The 12,974-nt window shown below is 39.0% G+C and overlaps 1 protein-coding gene across 1 annotated transcript; it reads left to right on the forward strand.

Annotated features, from left to right (window-relative positions):
• Positions 1-3,365: 3,365 nt before the first annotated feature.
• Positions 3,366-5,693, forward strand: LOC118900952 (cullin-1-like). The gene has a single exon (XM_036863856.1). It carries the CDS (start codon positions 3,366-3,368, stop codon positions 5,691-5,693), a length of 2,328 nt encoding a protein of 775 aa, XP_036719751.1.
• Positions 5,694-12,974: the final 7,281 nt, after the last annotated feature.

The following is a 12,974-nucleotide window of genomic DNA, read 5'->3' on the forward strand; positions in this document are numbered from 1 at the left end:
GTATTTATTACTTCTCTGTACCTATTTTGCTTCATCAATAAAATAGGAACACCAATATCAATCTCAGAGAGTATTTGTGAACATTAAATGAAATTAATGTGGGAAACATGTATAAGTGATGAAACACTACAAAAACATAAATTATACCATTCATATTCTGTTATACTTTATTATAATTATTTAAGTTACCATTTGTTGTATTAGTGTCACTGTTATATTGTTACCATTTTGTGTACCTCCTGCATACGTACATATTGTCTTTTTACTAGCTTGTCAGTACTTTAAAGAAGGATTCACTGTTCATCTATGTATCCTCTACCAGTAGGTATAGTTGGCACATTGCACTGAGCAGTCCTCAGTTGATAGGGCAATAAATGCAATAAATAAAACATGATTGATTCTAATACTTGGATTTGGAGTTATGAACTGTTCCATTAAAAAAATTTTAATTCAGCAATCAGAATATAAATGATAGTCCATAACTTATATATAATGCTGCATTAAGAGAAACACTCAACGAAAGGGGACACCTTTCTTGCCCTGGTATGCCCCAATCCACCACCAACTCATGTAAGTATGCATCTTGAAGGAGGCTATTGAATCTACTATAAAACACAAGTCAGATCCCAACTTCTCTATAAACCTCTCAGATACAATCACATTCTCTCTGACTTATTACTATGTCACCTATTTCATCTATGGACTTTGCTTTACCTATTGTCCTGCACATTATTATTCATTTACATGACTTTTTCCTCTAGCATATAATGACTCTGTGAGCACAGGACACATGATTTTTCATCCTCATATTCCCAGTCCCTACCACAGTGCCTGGCACATGGTGCATCTATAAATATTCATTCAATTGAAATTAAGGTAATTTGAGGAAATGAATCACTTATATTGCATTATAGTTAAAAAATGAAAAGATTTTGCAGCAAATTTGATTTGGGGAAAATATATATGTTTTATGTAATTTTTATCATAATAATATTTGTTATAAACTTAGTAATAATAAGAAAACCCAAAGATGATATATTACCATCAAGTACAGAGTTGAAAAGAAAAAGAATTGCACAGTGTCTACTTAATATAGTTCAGTTAACATCTGTTTGTGGTGCCATTAGTTGCTACCTACTGGCTAGTGTTCAACCATGATCAGCAAATTAAGAGGTTGTATTCCTGATGATACGTCTATTTTCTGCCTAATGGTGTATTAATTTAGCTGACATTGGCTGTCCTGATTAGAATCAATTCACACATCAGAACATTGTTTATTGAGCATGGCAAATATTTGCCTTAACTCCTTTGCTTTCCTGTCTTTAAAAAAAAATAAATGATGCACTAAGAAGGCCTAATAAGAAAAGAAATTTAAATTATTCTGTTCAGAGCATCCCCAGTCCCAGTCTCTTGATTTTCAGATCACTAGTGGACTTCAATATATATATAACTTCTTAGATAAGACATTAAGACACAGATAAAACAGTTGTGTGTTTATATATGAAATTTATTAATGTTTACTTCTAATAAAATATATATGTGTAAAATTTATATCTTTATATATAAATATATATTCTAAATTATGGATGTTGATAAATTCATGAAAATTTTAACTAAGGAAAAAAAAGCATAATTGGAGGTATAGATTATACTACAACAGGCATATTACTTTTGGCTAACATAAGAAGTTGGCCCTCAATTATAAATTCATAATCAATTGAACACTGTATTGTATGCATTAATGCAGGATGTGGGCAACTAGTCTTTAAAACTAGTTTGATGTACTGGTTTTTCTCCATTTAACTTTTCCTCTAGCTGCTGCTTTAAAATTTAATTTAATTTAATTTAATTTAAAATGGATTGCATTCCTGTGCTCACCTACTCTCTGGTTTATGGTTGGATCTGGTCCAAAAAGGCACTGGCAGGGTATGAGAGGAAGGAAGGAGTCCAGAGCATTTATTCCCTTGACCCCTTCCATTCTGAGATACTGTTTGATAATGCCTGCACTTTTTTTATGGTCTAGCTTCTGTCAGGGAGATTTATTCCCATGGCTGTATCTTCTATCAAGTTCTAACAACATAATGGAACTTCTAGTTTCAAGATGGACTGAACAGGCACACCAAAATTTCTGGCTCCTATTCAAAACTGACCTTCTGGTTTATGTTTAATACAGATACTGTAGAAAGTTTATAGAAGTAAATAAGTATTAATATATAACTATATTAAGAGGGGGAGATGGGATAAAATGTTCTGATATCAGTGAAGCAATGAACAAAGGCCGCCACTACTCCTAGACTTAAACCAATGACATCACCAAGAAGGTGACTGCAAGGAAAGGCTATGGTGTCAACAGGTGGTCATAATTGAGGACATAGAATCAAAACTGACTAAGAATCATCAGGCATCTGAGAAATGCTGGAAAAGGAGGCAACAAATTCATGAATCAAAGAATTTACACCCAATAACTTAGAGATAATATAAAAATATCCAAAGGAGTTGGAATACATATAGTTACTATTCACAAAGAGATAAATAAAATACACCCATGACACAAAAGTAAATAGCTATAAAATAAAAATGTACACTTGTGGAAAAAGAAGTTAGAGATCATAGAAATGGCAGCTTGTTTGGAATTAGTAAAAAAGAAACTCATTATAGTCAGGTTAAATAACAAACTGAACCTAGCTAAAGAACAAAATAGTTCGTATACATGAAACGTGCATCTTTCCCCCCAGGAACAATTGCTCAGTATTTGCTCATTCAAGGTTCCCAGAGACTTTATAGACTGTAACTACCAAGAATAACAAGAGTTGGGCGGGTGGGCAGGGAGGAGGAGGAGGTGGGAGCCGTGTTGCACGCAACTCCAGGCGGGGCAGCCTCTGAGGCTGAGGGACACCGCAAGACCTTGGTGGGACGGAGATTTAACTGGGGCCAGGCCCAACGACCAGGTAGAGACGTCGCCGGAGCCATTTAGGCACCCGGGAAATGTGGTGCACGTGTATTTTTTGGGTTGGCCAAAAAGTTCGTTCGGGTTTTTCCATAACATGCTACGGGAATATATAATGCAAATAATGCAGTGGATTACCTTATGAAGACAAAAGACAATAGAAGCAGTGAGCCTGCTTCTGAGCAAGATGTTTCTGCTCACTCAGTTCAGTGCTGGAATCACTTTGGTGTTTGCTTTACTTGCAGGTCCCTTTCCAGGTTTGCCTGCAATGAGATTTCACTCTCTACATTTAAAGGACATCCTTTCTGAGCTGCTGTGAATAAATTTGGAATGATATTTTAAATTTTCATCTAATGGAGAATTAGCTGTACCTTGAATAAGGATTGCTGCACTGGACAACTTCAGAATATCACTCACAATGTCATCCAACAGGAGCCAGAATCCCCATGGACTGAAGCAGATTGGCCTTGACCAGATCTGGGACGACCTCAGAGCTGGAATCCAGCAAGTGTATACCAGACAAAGTATGGTGAAATCCAGATACATGGAACTCTACACTCATGTTTATAACTACTGCACGAGCGTTCACCAGTCAAACCAAGCTCAAGAGGCTGGTGTCCCTCCTTCTAAATCAAAAAAGGGGGAGATGCCGGGGGAAGTTCAGTTAGTTGGCTTGGAATTGTACAAACAGCTTAAAGAATTTTTGAAGAATTACTTGACAAATCTTCTTAAGGACAGAGAAGATTTGATAGACGAGAGTGTACTGAAGTTCTACACTCAACAGTGGGAAGATTACCGGTTTTCAAGTAAAGTGCTAAATGGGATTTGTGCCTACCTCAATAGATATTGGGTTCTCTGTGAATATTACGGAGGACGAAAAGGAATCTACGAAATCTATTCTCTTGCACTGGTGACTTGGAGAGATTGTCTTTTCAGGCCATTGAATAAACAGGTAACAAATGCTGTTTTAAAACTGATTGAAAAGGAAAGAAATGGTGAAAGCATCAATACAAGACTGATGAGTGGAGTTGTACAATCTTACGTGGAACTGGGGCTGAATGAAGACGATGCCTTTGCGATGGGCCCTGTGCTAAAGGTGTACAAAGAATCCTTTGAGTCTCAGTTTTTGGCTGACACAGAGAGATTTTATACCATAGAGAGTACCAAATTCTTGCAGCAGAACCCAGTTACTGAATATATGAAAAAGGCAAAGACTCGTCTGCTGGAGGAGCAGCGGAGAGTCCAGTACCTTCATGAGAGCACCCAAGAAGAGCTAGCCAGGAAGTGCAAGCAGGTGCTCATTGAGAAACACTTGGAGACCTTCCACAGGGAATTTCAGAATTTATTGGAGGCCGACAAAAGTGAAGATTTGGGTCGCATGTATAATCTTGTATCTAGAATCCAGGATGGCCTGGGAGAATTGAAGAAACTCCTGGAGACACACATTCATAATCAGTGTATTGCGGCCATTGAAAAGTGTGGAGAAGCTGCTTTAAATGACCCCAAAATGTATATACAGACAGTGTTGGATGTTCATAAAAAATACAACGCCCTGGTGATGTTGGCATTCAACAACAATGCTGGCTTCGTGGCTGCGCTGGACAAGGCTTGCGGTCACTTCATAAACAACAGTGCAGTTACCAAAATGCCTCAGTCGTCCAGTAAATCTTCCGAGTTGCTGGCTGGATACTGTGACTCCTTGTTGAAGAAGAGGTCCAGGAACCCAGAAGAAGCAGAACTAGAAGACACGCTCAACCAAGTGATAGCGGTCTTCAAGTATATAGAGGACAAGGACGTGTTTCAGAAGTTCTACGCAAAGATGCTGGCCAAAAGGCTTGTTCATCAGAACAGTGCGAGCGATGATGCGGAAGCAAGCATGATCTCTAAGTTAAAGCGAGCTTGCGGGTTTGAGTACACCTCTAAACTTCAGCGGATGTTTCAAGACATTGGTGCAAGCCAATACTTGAATGAGCAGTTCAAAAAGCACCCGACAAATGCAGAGCCGCTGGGCTTGGATTTCAGTATTCAAGTTCTGAGCTCTGGATCATGGCCTTTTCAGCAGTCCGGTACGTTTGCCTTGCCGTCGGAGCTGGAACGGAGTTACCAGCGCTTCACAGCGTTTTACGCCAGCCGTCACAGTGGCAGAAAGTTGACGTGGTTGTATCAACTGTCTGAAGGAGAATTAGTAACAAACTGCTTCAAAAACAGATACACCTTGCGGGCATCTGCATTCCAGATGGCCATCCTGCTCCAGTACAACACGGGAGACGCTTACGCCGTGCAGCAGCTGATGGACAGCACCCAGATCAAAACGGACATTTTTGCACAAGTCCTACAGATTTTATTGAAGTTGAAGTTACTGGTCTTGGAAGACGAAAATACACATGTTGATGAGATGGAATTGCGGCAAGATACCTTAATAAAATTATATCTCGGTTATAAAAACAAGAAATTAAGGGTTAACATCAATGTGCCCATGAAAATGGAACAGAAGCAGGAACAAGAAACCACCCACAGAAACATCGAGGAAGATCGCAAACTACTGATCCAGGCGGCTCTCGTGAGAATTATGAAAATGAGGAAGGTTCTAAAACACCAGCAGTTACTTGGAGAAGTACTGACTCAGCCCTCCTCAGTATTCAAGCCTCGGGTCCCAGTAATTAAGAAATGCATTGACATTCTGATCGAGAAAGAATATTTGGAGCGAGTGGATGGTGAACAGGACACCTACAGTTACTTGGCGTAAGCCTTCTGGAAGGGTCTGACCGCGGGCGCAGCCCCTCGTCGCGTGGGAAGGATGGAGACAAGTTCACCGCGGCAGGCACGCCCCCCGCACCTCCTGCTCGGCCCCCAGGCTCCCACGGAGGGCTCGGGGCGATCAGAACTGCTCAGGATCGCCACACTTCACGTCTGTAAATACGGACACCGATGCCATTTAACCTAATTTAAGACCAGAGGGGATGGAACCTTCCATGCTGAGGGCTGCATGCTTCTGCATCCGAATCAACCCATTGGCCACGCGAATAACAGCTGCCGGCTGGGCGGCCCCTCGGAGGCCAGCAACACCTAGAGAGCAGTTCTGAACGGACCCATGTGTAATCTGCTATGAAAAACCAGTTGTATAGTATGTTTCATTTTTTAATGTGTGAAAATAAAGAAAATTAAAGGAAAAAAAAAAGAATAACAAGAGTTGACTCTAGAAAGTATCAAAGTGACGTTCAGAAGCATTGAGAATAAATCCAGAATTTCAAATCTTTATTTCAATGTAATTCCAGAAAAAAGTAATAGAGAAGATAAAAGAAAGCCAATATTTGAAGAAATAATGGGAAATAATACCTCAGAATTATGGAAATATATGATTCCACATATTACAAAAGTCCACTTAAGGCAAAGCAATATCATAACAAATTAAAAAAGCAAGAAACAAATAAAACTTCACACCTGAACGCATTGCAAAGCAGCTTCCACATGTTAAGGATAAAGCCAAACTGCAAAAGCCATCAGAGGGGAAAAAAACAATGTAATAAAGTGTAAAAGTCAATTTTCATGAGCTATTTTATCAGGTTCATTAGATACATGACATCAATAGAGCAATATTTCCAAATTACTGAGGGAGAGTTCTGCTTCTGCAATTGCTCACTAATGGTTTCAGACCAACCTTCCAAACAAGGAAAACTTAAAAATATAGACAAAATTCAAAACGAAAAAAAAAAAAAAGTATCTGTTTGAAAATTGCAGTAAAGGGTTAATCAGCAGGCTTGGAGTGTTCAAAACTTTCACATTCCAAAGAAAGGATTGGCCCTCAACTAGTTCCTGAGTGATAAATCTTTAGAATATCCTGTCTGTTAAGAGTGTATTTGATACATGAGGCCTTGGGGCATGCCAGATATAGTTCATGCTATAAAGTGACTTATGGTGGGGAACTTGGACCTCACTGTATCAGTTTGACCTCTGGAGTTGCTGGAAACTGAGTAACCAAGGTCAGCCACTTGGGCAGTCAGCCATGCCTACCTGACTGACCCTTAATAGAAACCTTGACACCAAGGCTCATGTGAGATTCGCTGTTTGGCAATACTTCATACACCTTGTCACATATGTTGCTGGGAAATTAAATGCTGTTCAAGGATTCTAAGAAGGAGAACAGCTGGAAGCTTGTTCCTAATCTCTCCTTGACCCTGCCCTTTGCACCTTTTGCCTTGACTGAGTTTAATCTGTATCCTTTCGGTGTGATAAACCGTAACTATGAGTATAACAGCTTTTCTGAGTTCTCTGAGTCTTTCTAGCAAATCGTCAAACATGAGGGTGGTCTTGTGGACCCTCAACACAGACGGCATCAGGGAGTTTCAAGGTAGTAAAGACAAACAGAATAGAAAATTCTGAAGACGATCAAGCATAAGTGGGAATTTGATATCTTTGGAGGTTGTATGACAAATTAGCGGTTGGAGTGACCAACTAATTAATATTGGCTCTGGTTCTCCACAGAAATATATTTAAATAGAATGTACATATGTTATTACTTACCTCAAACACAAACACAAATTCCAGATGGAGAACAGACCTAAATAAAAACAGAAACATGAATTTTTAATAAAGAAAACTGTCTCTATGATATTGAGGTAGGGAAGCCTTTTAATTAAACATTTTTCCAAGGTAAAATTAGTCAAAAAAAAATGATTGCCAAATGTTGTGGCTATCTCAAAGTATTAATAATCATTTGATGAAAGACAGCATCAACAAAATTAACAGGTGGAGAAAAACTGTAAGAAATAGTTATGTATAAATAAAAATAAAATATTATAAATATATAAAATACATATTACAAAATAAAGGACTAGTATGTAGCATAAAGAATACAAGTCAACAAGAAAGACGCAAACAACTAAGTGGGACACTGGAAAAAGACAGATAGTTTTTCAAAAAATGAAAAAATTGGCTTAAAAATATATTAAAAAGTATCCAAACACTAATAATTAAACAAATGTGATTTGAAAGAACAGAAATATATCATATTTCACTCATCAAATTAGGAAAAAATTAAAAATGGTTTAAAGGTTGATTAAGTTTTGGGAACAAACTCTCAGAGTTCTGATGTTATACTGGGTTAGCCAGTTTTCAGGGCAATTTGAGAGTGTCTTTTAAAATATGAAAGGTGCATGCTCTATAACTTAGTATTTCTGTTTCTAGGTACCTCCTTTAGCGACCTACTCATGCATGTCAAAGTAAACACTTATAGGTTGCTCTGCCTTAATATAACTTTTTTATTGGCCTTCAAGGACATCACACTCTATTGTTTTTTCTCCTTTGTCACTATTCACTCTTAACTCTTCACTGTTGTTTTCTCTCTTTCCTGACCCTGTAAGGTTGGAGTAGCCCCAGGCTCAGCCCCTGCTGCTACTCTCTTCTTCAGCTACGTTCACCTTCTTAATTATCACAGATGGCTCACGGCTTTAAACAGCATCTATAGGCTGATAACGCCAAGATATCTATCTCCAGATCAGATCACTCTCCTAAACTAGACTCATATATCCAGTGTCCTAATCACTCACTACTGTATCATTAGACAAAAATCTTCTGTGCTTCCTCAAATTCCCTTGGCCACCTCTTTATTTACAGAGATGCTTTCTTCCTTGTGGGCTAGACTGCTGCTGCCTTTGCCAGTGCCTTTGCCAAGTTTCCTCAACTGGCTGGAGGTCAAGGTGAAGTCCTAGACCTTCACGCCTCTCATGTCCCACAAACCAATCCCCGTCCACTTGCAAACCTCAATGAAAAAAATGGGGTATGGGATTTGTCTTCCTTATTGACCACCAAGGAGCTGACCAATAACATCCAGTAAAGCAGGGCGTTGTATCCTCTTGACTAATGGGAATCGAGAGATGGGAGGAAACTGAGTAGGTGAATTCTGTCTGCTCTCTCTTCTAAACTATTCTGAGGTGTAGTTTCTTGGGGCTACTAAATTCAGACTGGGAGGAGATGAGAGAAATCGCTGCCCTTAAAAAGTGAAAGGCGCCTGTGAGTGAGTCAAAGCAGACCTGTAGTCGGTCACGCATTTGTGGCTTCTTCCCCATCTCCTGCCCACACTCATCACTTCCTCCTCCAAATTCCTAAACTGAGTCTAGATTTCTTTTTCTCATGTATCCCCATGGCATCTAGCATCTTGTTGAACACACATTAAAAACTCTCTAAAATAAATGTCTTTTTAAAGAGAAAGACAATGAAGATGGGAGATGGAACATGTGAAAGAGAAAGAAGGAAAGAAAAGAAGAAAAAAAAAATTCAGACCATCACATCTGCTATTCTCTCTCTACACAGTTGTGAAGAGCTATCATTTTGCTTTTTCTCTAAGTAACAAAATCCCAATAATTTATGCAGTTAAGAGAAAAATCTATGTTTTTCTGGCAAAGGATCTCAAACCTATATTAAACTTTAGACTTATCAAAGTAAAAGCAATTAGCTTCTTGGCAGGTATGGAAACATTAATTGTGCATCTTAAGTATCCTTCTAACCTCTCTTTCCTCCCGTTTGGAATTTGCCCAATTTATAACTGACAGGTTACGCTTCATAAATATTGCTATCTTTGGGCCACTTTTCTGTACAAGGACTTACATTTGCCCCCAAGAGTTTTTAGTATCAGGTCTATAGTCTTATTCCAGTATTTATGATCTACTCTTTAACCATACCTTAACAATACTCTAACTTTGCTGCCAAAGAATCTTATGTTTTACAACTGCCCTAAACAATATCCATTTTGGTCAGAGAGTTTTAACTCTCTTCTTTTTATGTCTACAGACTCAGGGTAATGCTGCTTTCTCTGTGCAGAATGTTTTTTTTTCCTTCCTACCTCTAAATATGCTACCATTATAAAAACTTTCCCTTCTCAGTGACTATAGGCCCTTTCAGTCATGGGATAAATAAAGAAAATGAAGAGATAAGTCTGGCTTCCAGAATTCGATAATTTAATTGATCTCATGACGACTGTCACCATCAAGAGATGTTGCAACGCAGTTGTTACTATGACCCAGCTATAGCTTAAACACACCCTTATAAGGCATAAAGACAACTTGTTTTATTGCCATCACAGGTGAGCCCTCTGTATTTGCCTCTATAATGTCTCATCTATTACAAACGAGTCAGCACTAGTCATTGAAAACATTTATCCATAGATAGTTTTTATATGCCAGGTGATCTTAAGACACTGACAATTCACTGGTGATCATCCCTGCCCTTTTAGAACTTCTATCTTAATGAAGAGAATTAATACATAAATGAGATAGTTTCAAGTTTATAAGTGCTATCAAAAACTAGGATGATCTGACAGTAAATTGGACAAATGAGAGACAACTATAGATTGAGTCATCAGGGCAGATTTTCTGATATTGTGCAATGTGAGCTGAGGCCTGATAAAGAGACACAAATTTCAGGATCCCGGGAAAGAGGATTCCAGATAGTGGGACCAACAAGAACAGAACTCCTGAGGTTGAAAGGATATTGGTATATTGGGGTAATAAGAGGGTACTGTGTGGTTGCAGCATAGTGAGGAAGGGAGAAAATGGCACAAGTTCGAAGGAGGCAGGGACCAAGCATCCAGACCTTGTAGACCAAAGTATGGAATTTGCATTTTTTTTAAAATAAATTTATTTATTTATTTATTTTTGGCTGCACTGGGTCTTCTTTGCTGTGCGCAGGCTTTCTCTAGCTGCGGCAAGCAGGGACCATTCTTCATTGGGGTGCACAGGTTTCTCATTGCGGTGGCTTTTCTTGTTGCGGAGCATGGGCTCTAGGCGCACGGGCTTGAGTAGTTGTGGCATGCAGCCTCAGCAGTTGTGGCTCACGGGCTCTAGAGCACAGGCTCAGTAGTTGTGGCGCACGGGCTTAGTTGCTCCGTGGCGTGTGGGATCTTCCCGGACCAGGGCTTGAACCCATGTCCCCTGCATTGGCAGGTGGATTCTTAACCACTGCGCCACAGGGAAGTCCTGGAATTTGCATTTTATTGAAAGTAAAATGAGAGGCCACTAGAGGATTTTAGCAAAGGTTGACATCATCAATATCATGTCAAGATTACTCTGTTCCCTCCATGGAGAAGGGGGAAGGCAGCATATCAGTTCTCCCATTGCTCCTATTTCAGAGGTAGGTTCTGGAAAAACATTATGAGTTTTGGAATAAAGTGGCTTTTAATATCTGCTAATGATCACCAAGAAGTTTCTAGGTAGACCCTTGTTCTGTTGACATCTTAGCACCAAAGGTGTTGGCTGCAGAGTATCCCACATTCAACATCGGTAATCAAATGACTACCAAATATTCCGAAGTTATATATGCAAGGAGACAGCGGAGGGAAAAATCTTGTAGGATAAGAGGAAGTTCCATTACAACTGGGTAGACCAGTTTATTTGACAAGGAAATAACAAGGCTGAAACAATGCCTAAATTACAAATGCATTAACCAGGGCAATTTTGTCTTTATGTGGAGAACACAGCATAGCTTCCCCAAGTCTGATGTACTCCCTTTCAACTACTTTCAGCAACTAGGCATAATTCATTTTATTGGGCTTCGCTTTATTGGGTGGTTTTTGCAGATAATATGCTGTTAACAAATTGAAGGTTTGTGGCAACCCTGTATCAAGCAAGTCTATCGGCACCATTTTTCCAAAAGCACTTGCTCACTTTGTGTGTCTGTGTCACATTTTGGTAGTTCTTAGAATATTTCAAACTTTTTCACTATTATTATATTTGTTATGGTGATCTGTGATTAGTGATCTTTGATGTTATTGTTGCAAAAAGATTGGGCTTCCCTGGTGGGGCAGTGGTTAAGAATCCGCCTGCCAATACAGGGCACACGGGTTCAAGCCCTGGTCTGGGAAGATCCCACATGCTGCGGAGCAACTAAGCCCACGAGCCACAACTACTGAGCCTGTGCGTCACAACTACTGAAGCCCACGCACCTAGAGCCCGTGCTCCGCAACATAGAGTAGCCCCCGCTCGCCGCAGCTAGAGAAAGCCTGTGCGCAGCAATGAAGACCCAACGCTGCCAAAAGTTAATTAATTAATTAATTAATTAATTAATTTAAAAAAAGATTATGACTGACTGAAGGCTCAGATAATGATCAGCACTTTTTAGCAATGAAGTATTTTTTAATTAAGGTATGTACATTGTTTTATAGACATAATGCTATTGCACACTTAATAGACTACACTATAGTGTAAACATAACTTTTAAATGCATTGGGAAAAAAAAAATTCGTGTGACTCACTGTATTGCAATATTTGCTTTATTGTGGTGGTCTGGAACCGAAACTGCAGTATCTCTGAGGCATGCCTGTATATATAGATCCCCTTTGTTCTTCAAGATTAAAGTCAGGTCTCACTTCCTATATGAAGGTTTCTCTTGTGTTTACGAAGATTATCATAGAGTGCAATATTGTACTATTAAAATGTGTGTAATAATTATTTTTATCTCACCACTAAATTAGAATTTCATTTAGAATAAGGTCTAAAAGATTAATAGGCAACCGAGGTGGAATTTGGTAAATATTTGATTGATCCATTTGATATGAGCTAGCTGGACATACAATCTTAAACAAGTTTGACTCACATTTAACAAAATATGAAAATATTCCAGTTTTATGTCATTTATGTGCTGAATGTGTACTCCTGCTGAAAACTACAGCTATTGCAGTAGCCCAGGAAGCAAACCAGAGAATTTGGACAATTTATTTTTGGACAATATTTGTCCTTAGAAAGTAGTGCTAACAAAAGCAGATAGTATTCAATAACAGAAGTGAGCCAGGTTGCATTCAATCTGTTCAAACCTGTTGAACATAATCCTAGTAGGTAATAAGTGGGAAATACTGACTGGCTGTATCTGGCAAGATATTGAGCACAAGGAAGGAGAAAGTTCTGATTAGAAAAATATATCAGAGATATGTGAGTCCAAAAGCGAATGGGAGCAGGGGTAAATTAGGAAGAGCTGGGAAAAGTATGTTCTCTACCATCAACGGTTATTAAACTCAGCTCAGTGGGATGTAGGTGGCCTC

This window comes from Balaenoptera musculus, chromosome 9 (assembly GCF_009873245.2).
Source record: "Balaenoptera musculus isolate JJ_BM4_2016_0621 chromosome 9, mBalMus1.pri.v3, whole genome shotgun sequence".
NCBI lineage: Eukaryota > Metazoa > Chordata > Mammalia > Artiodactyla > Balaenopteridae > Balaenoptera > Balaenoptera musculus.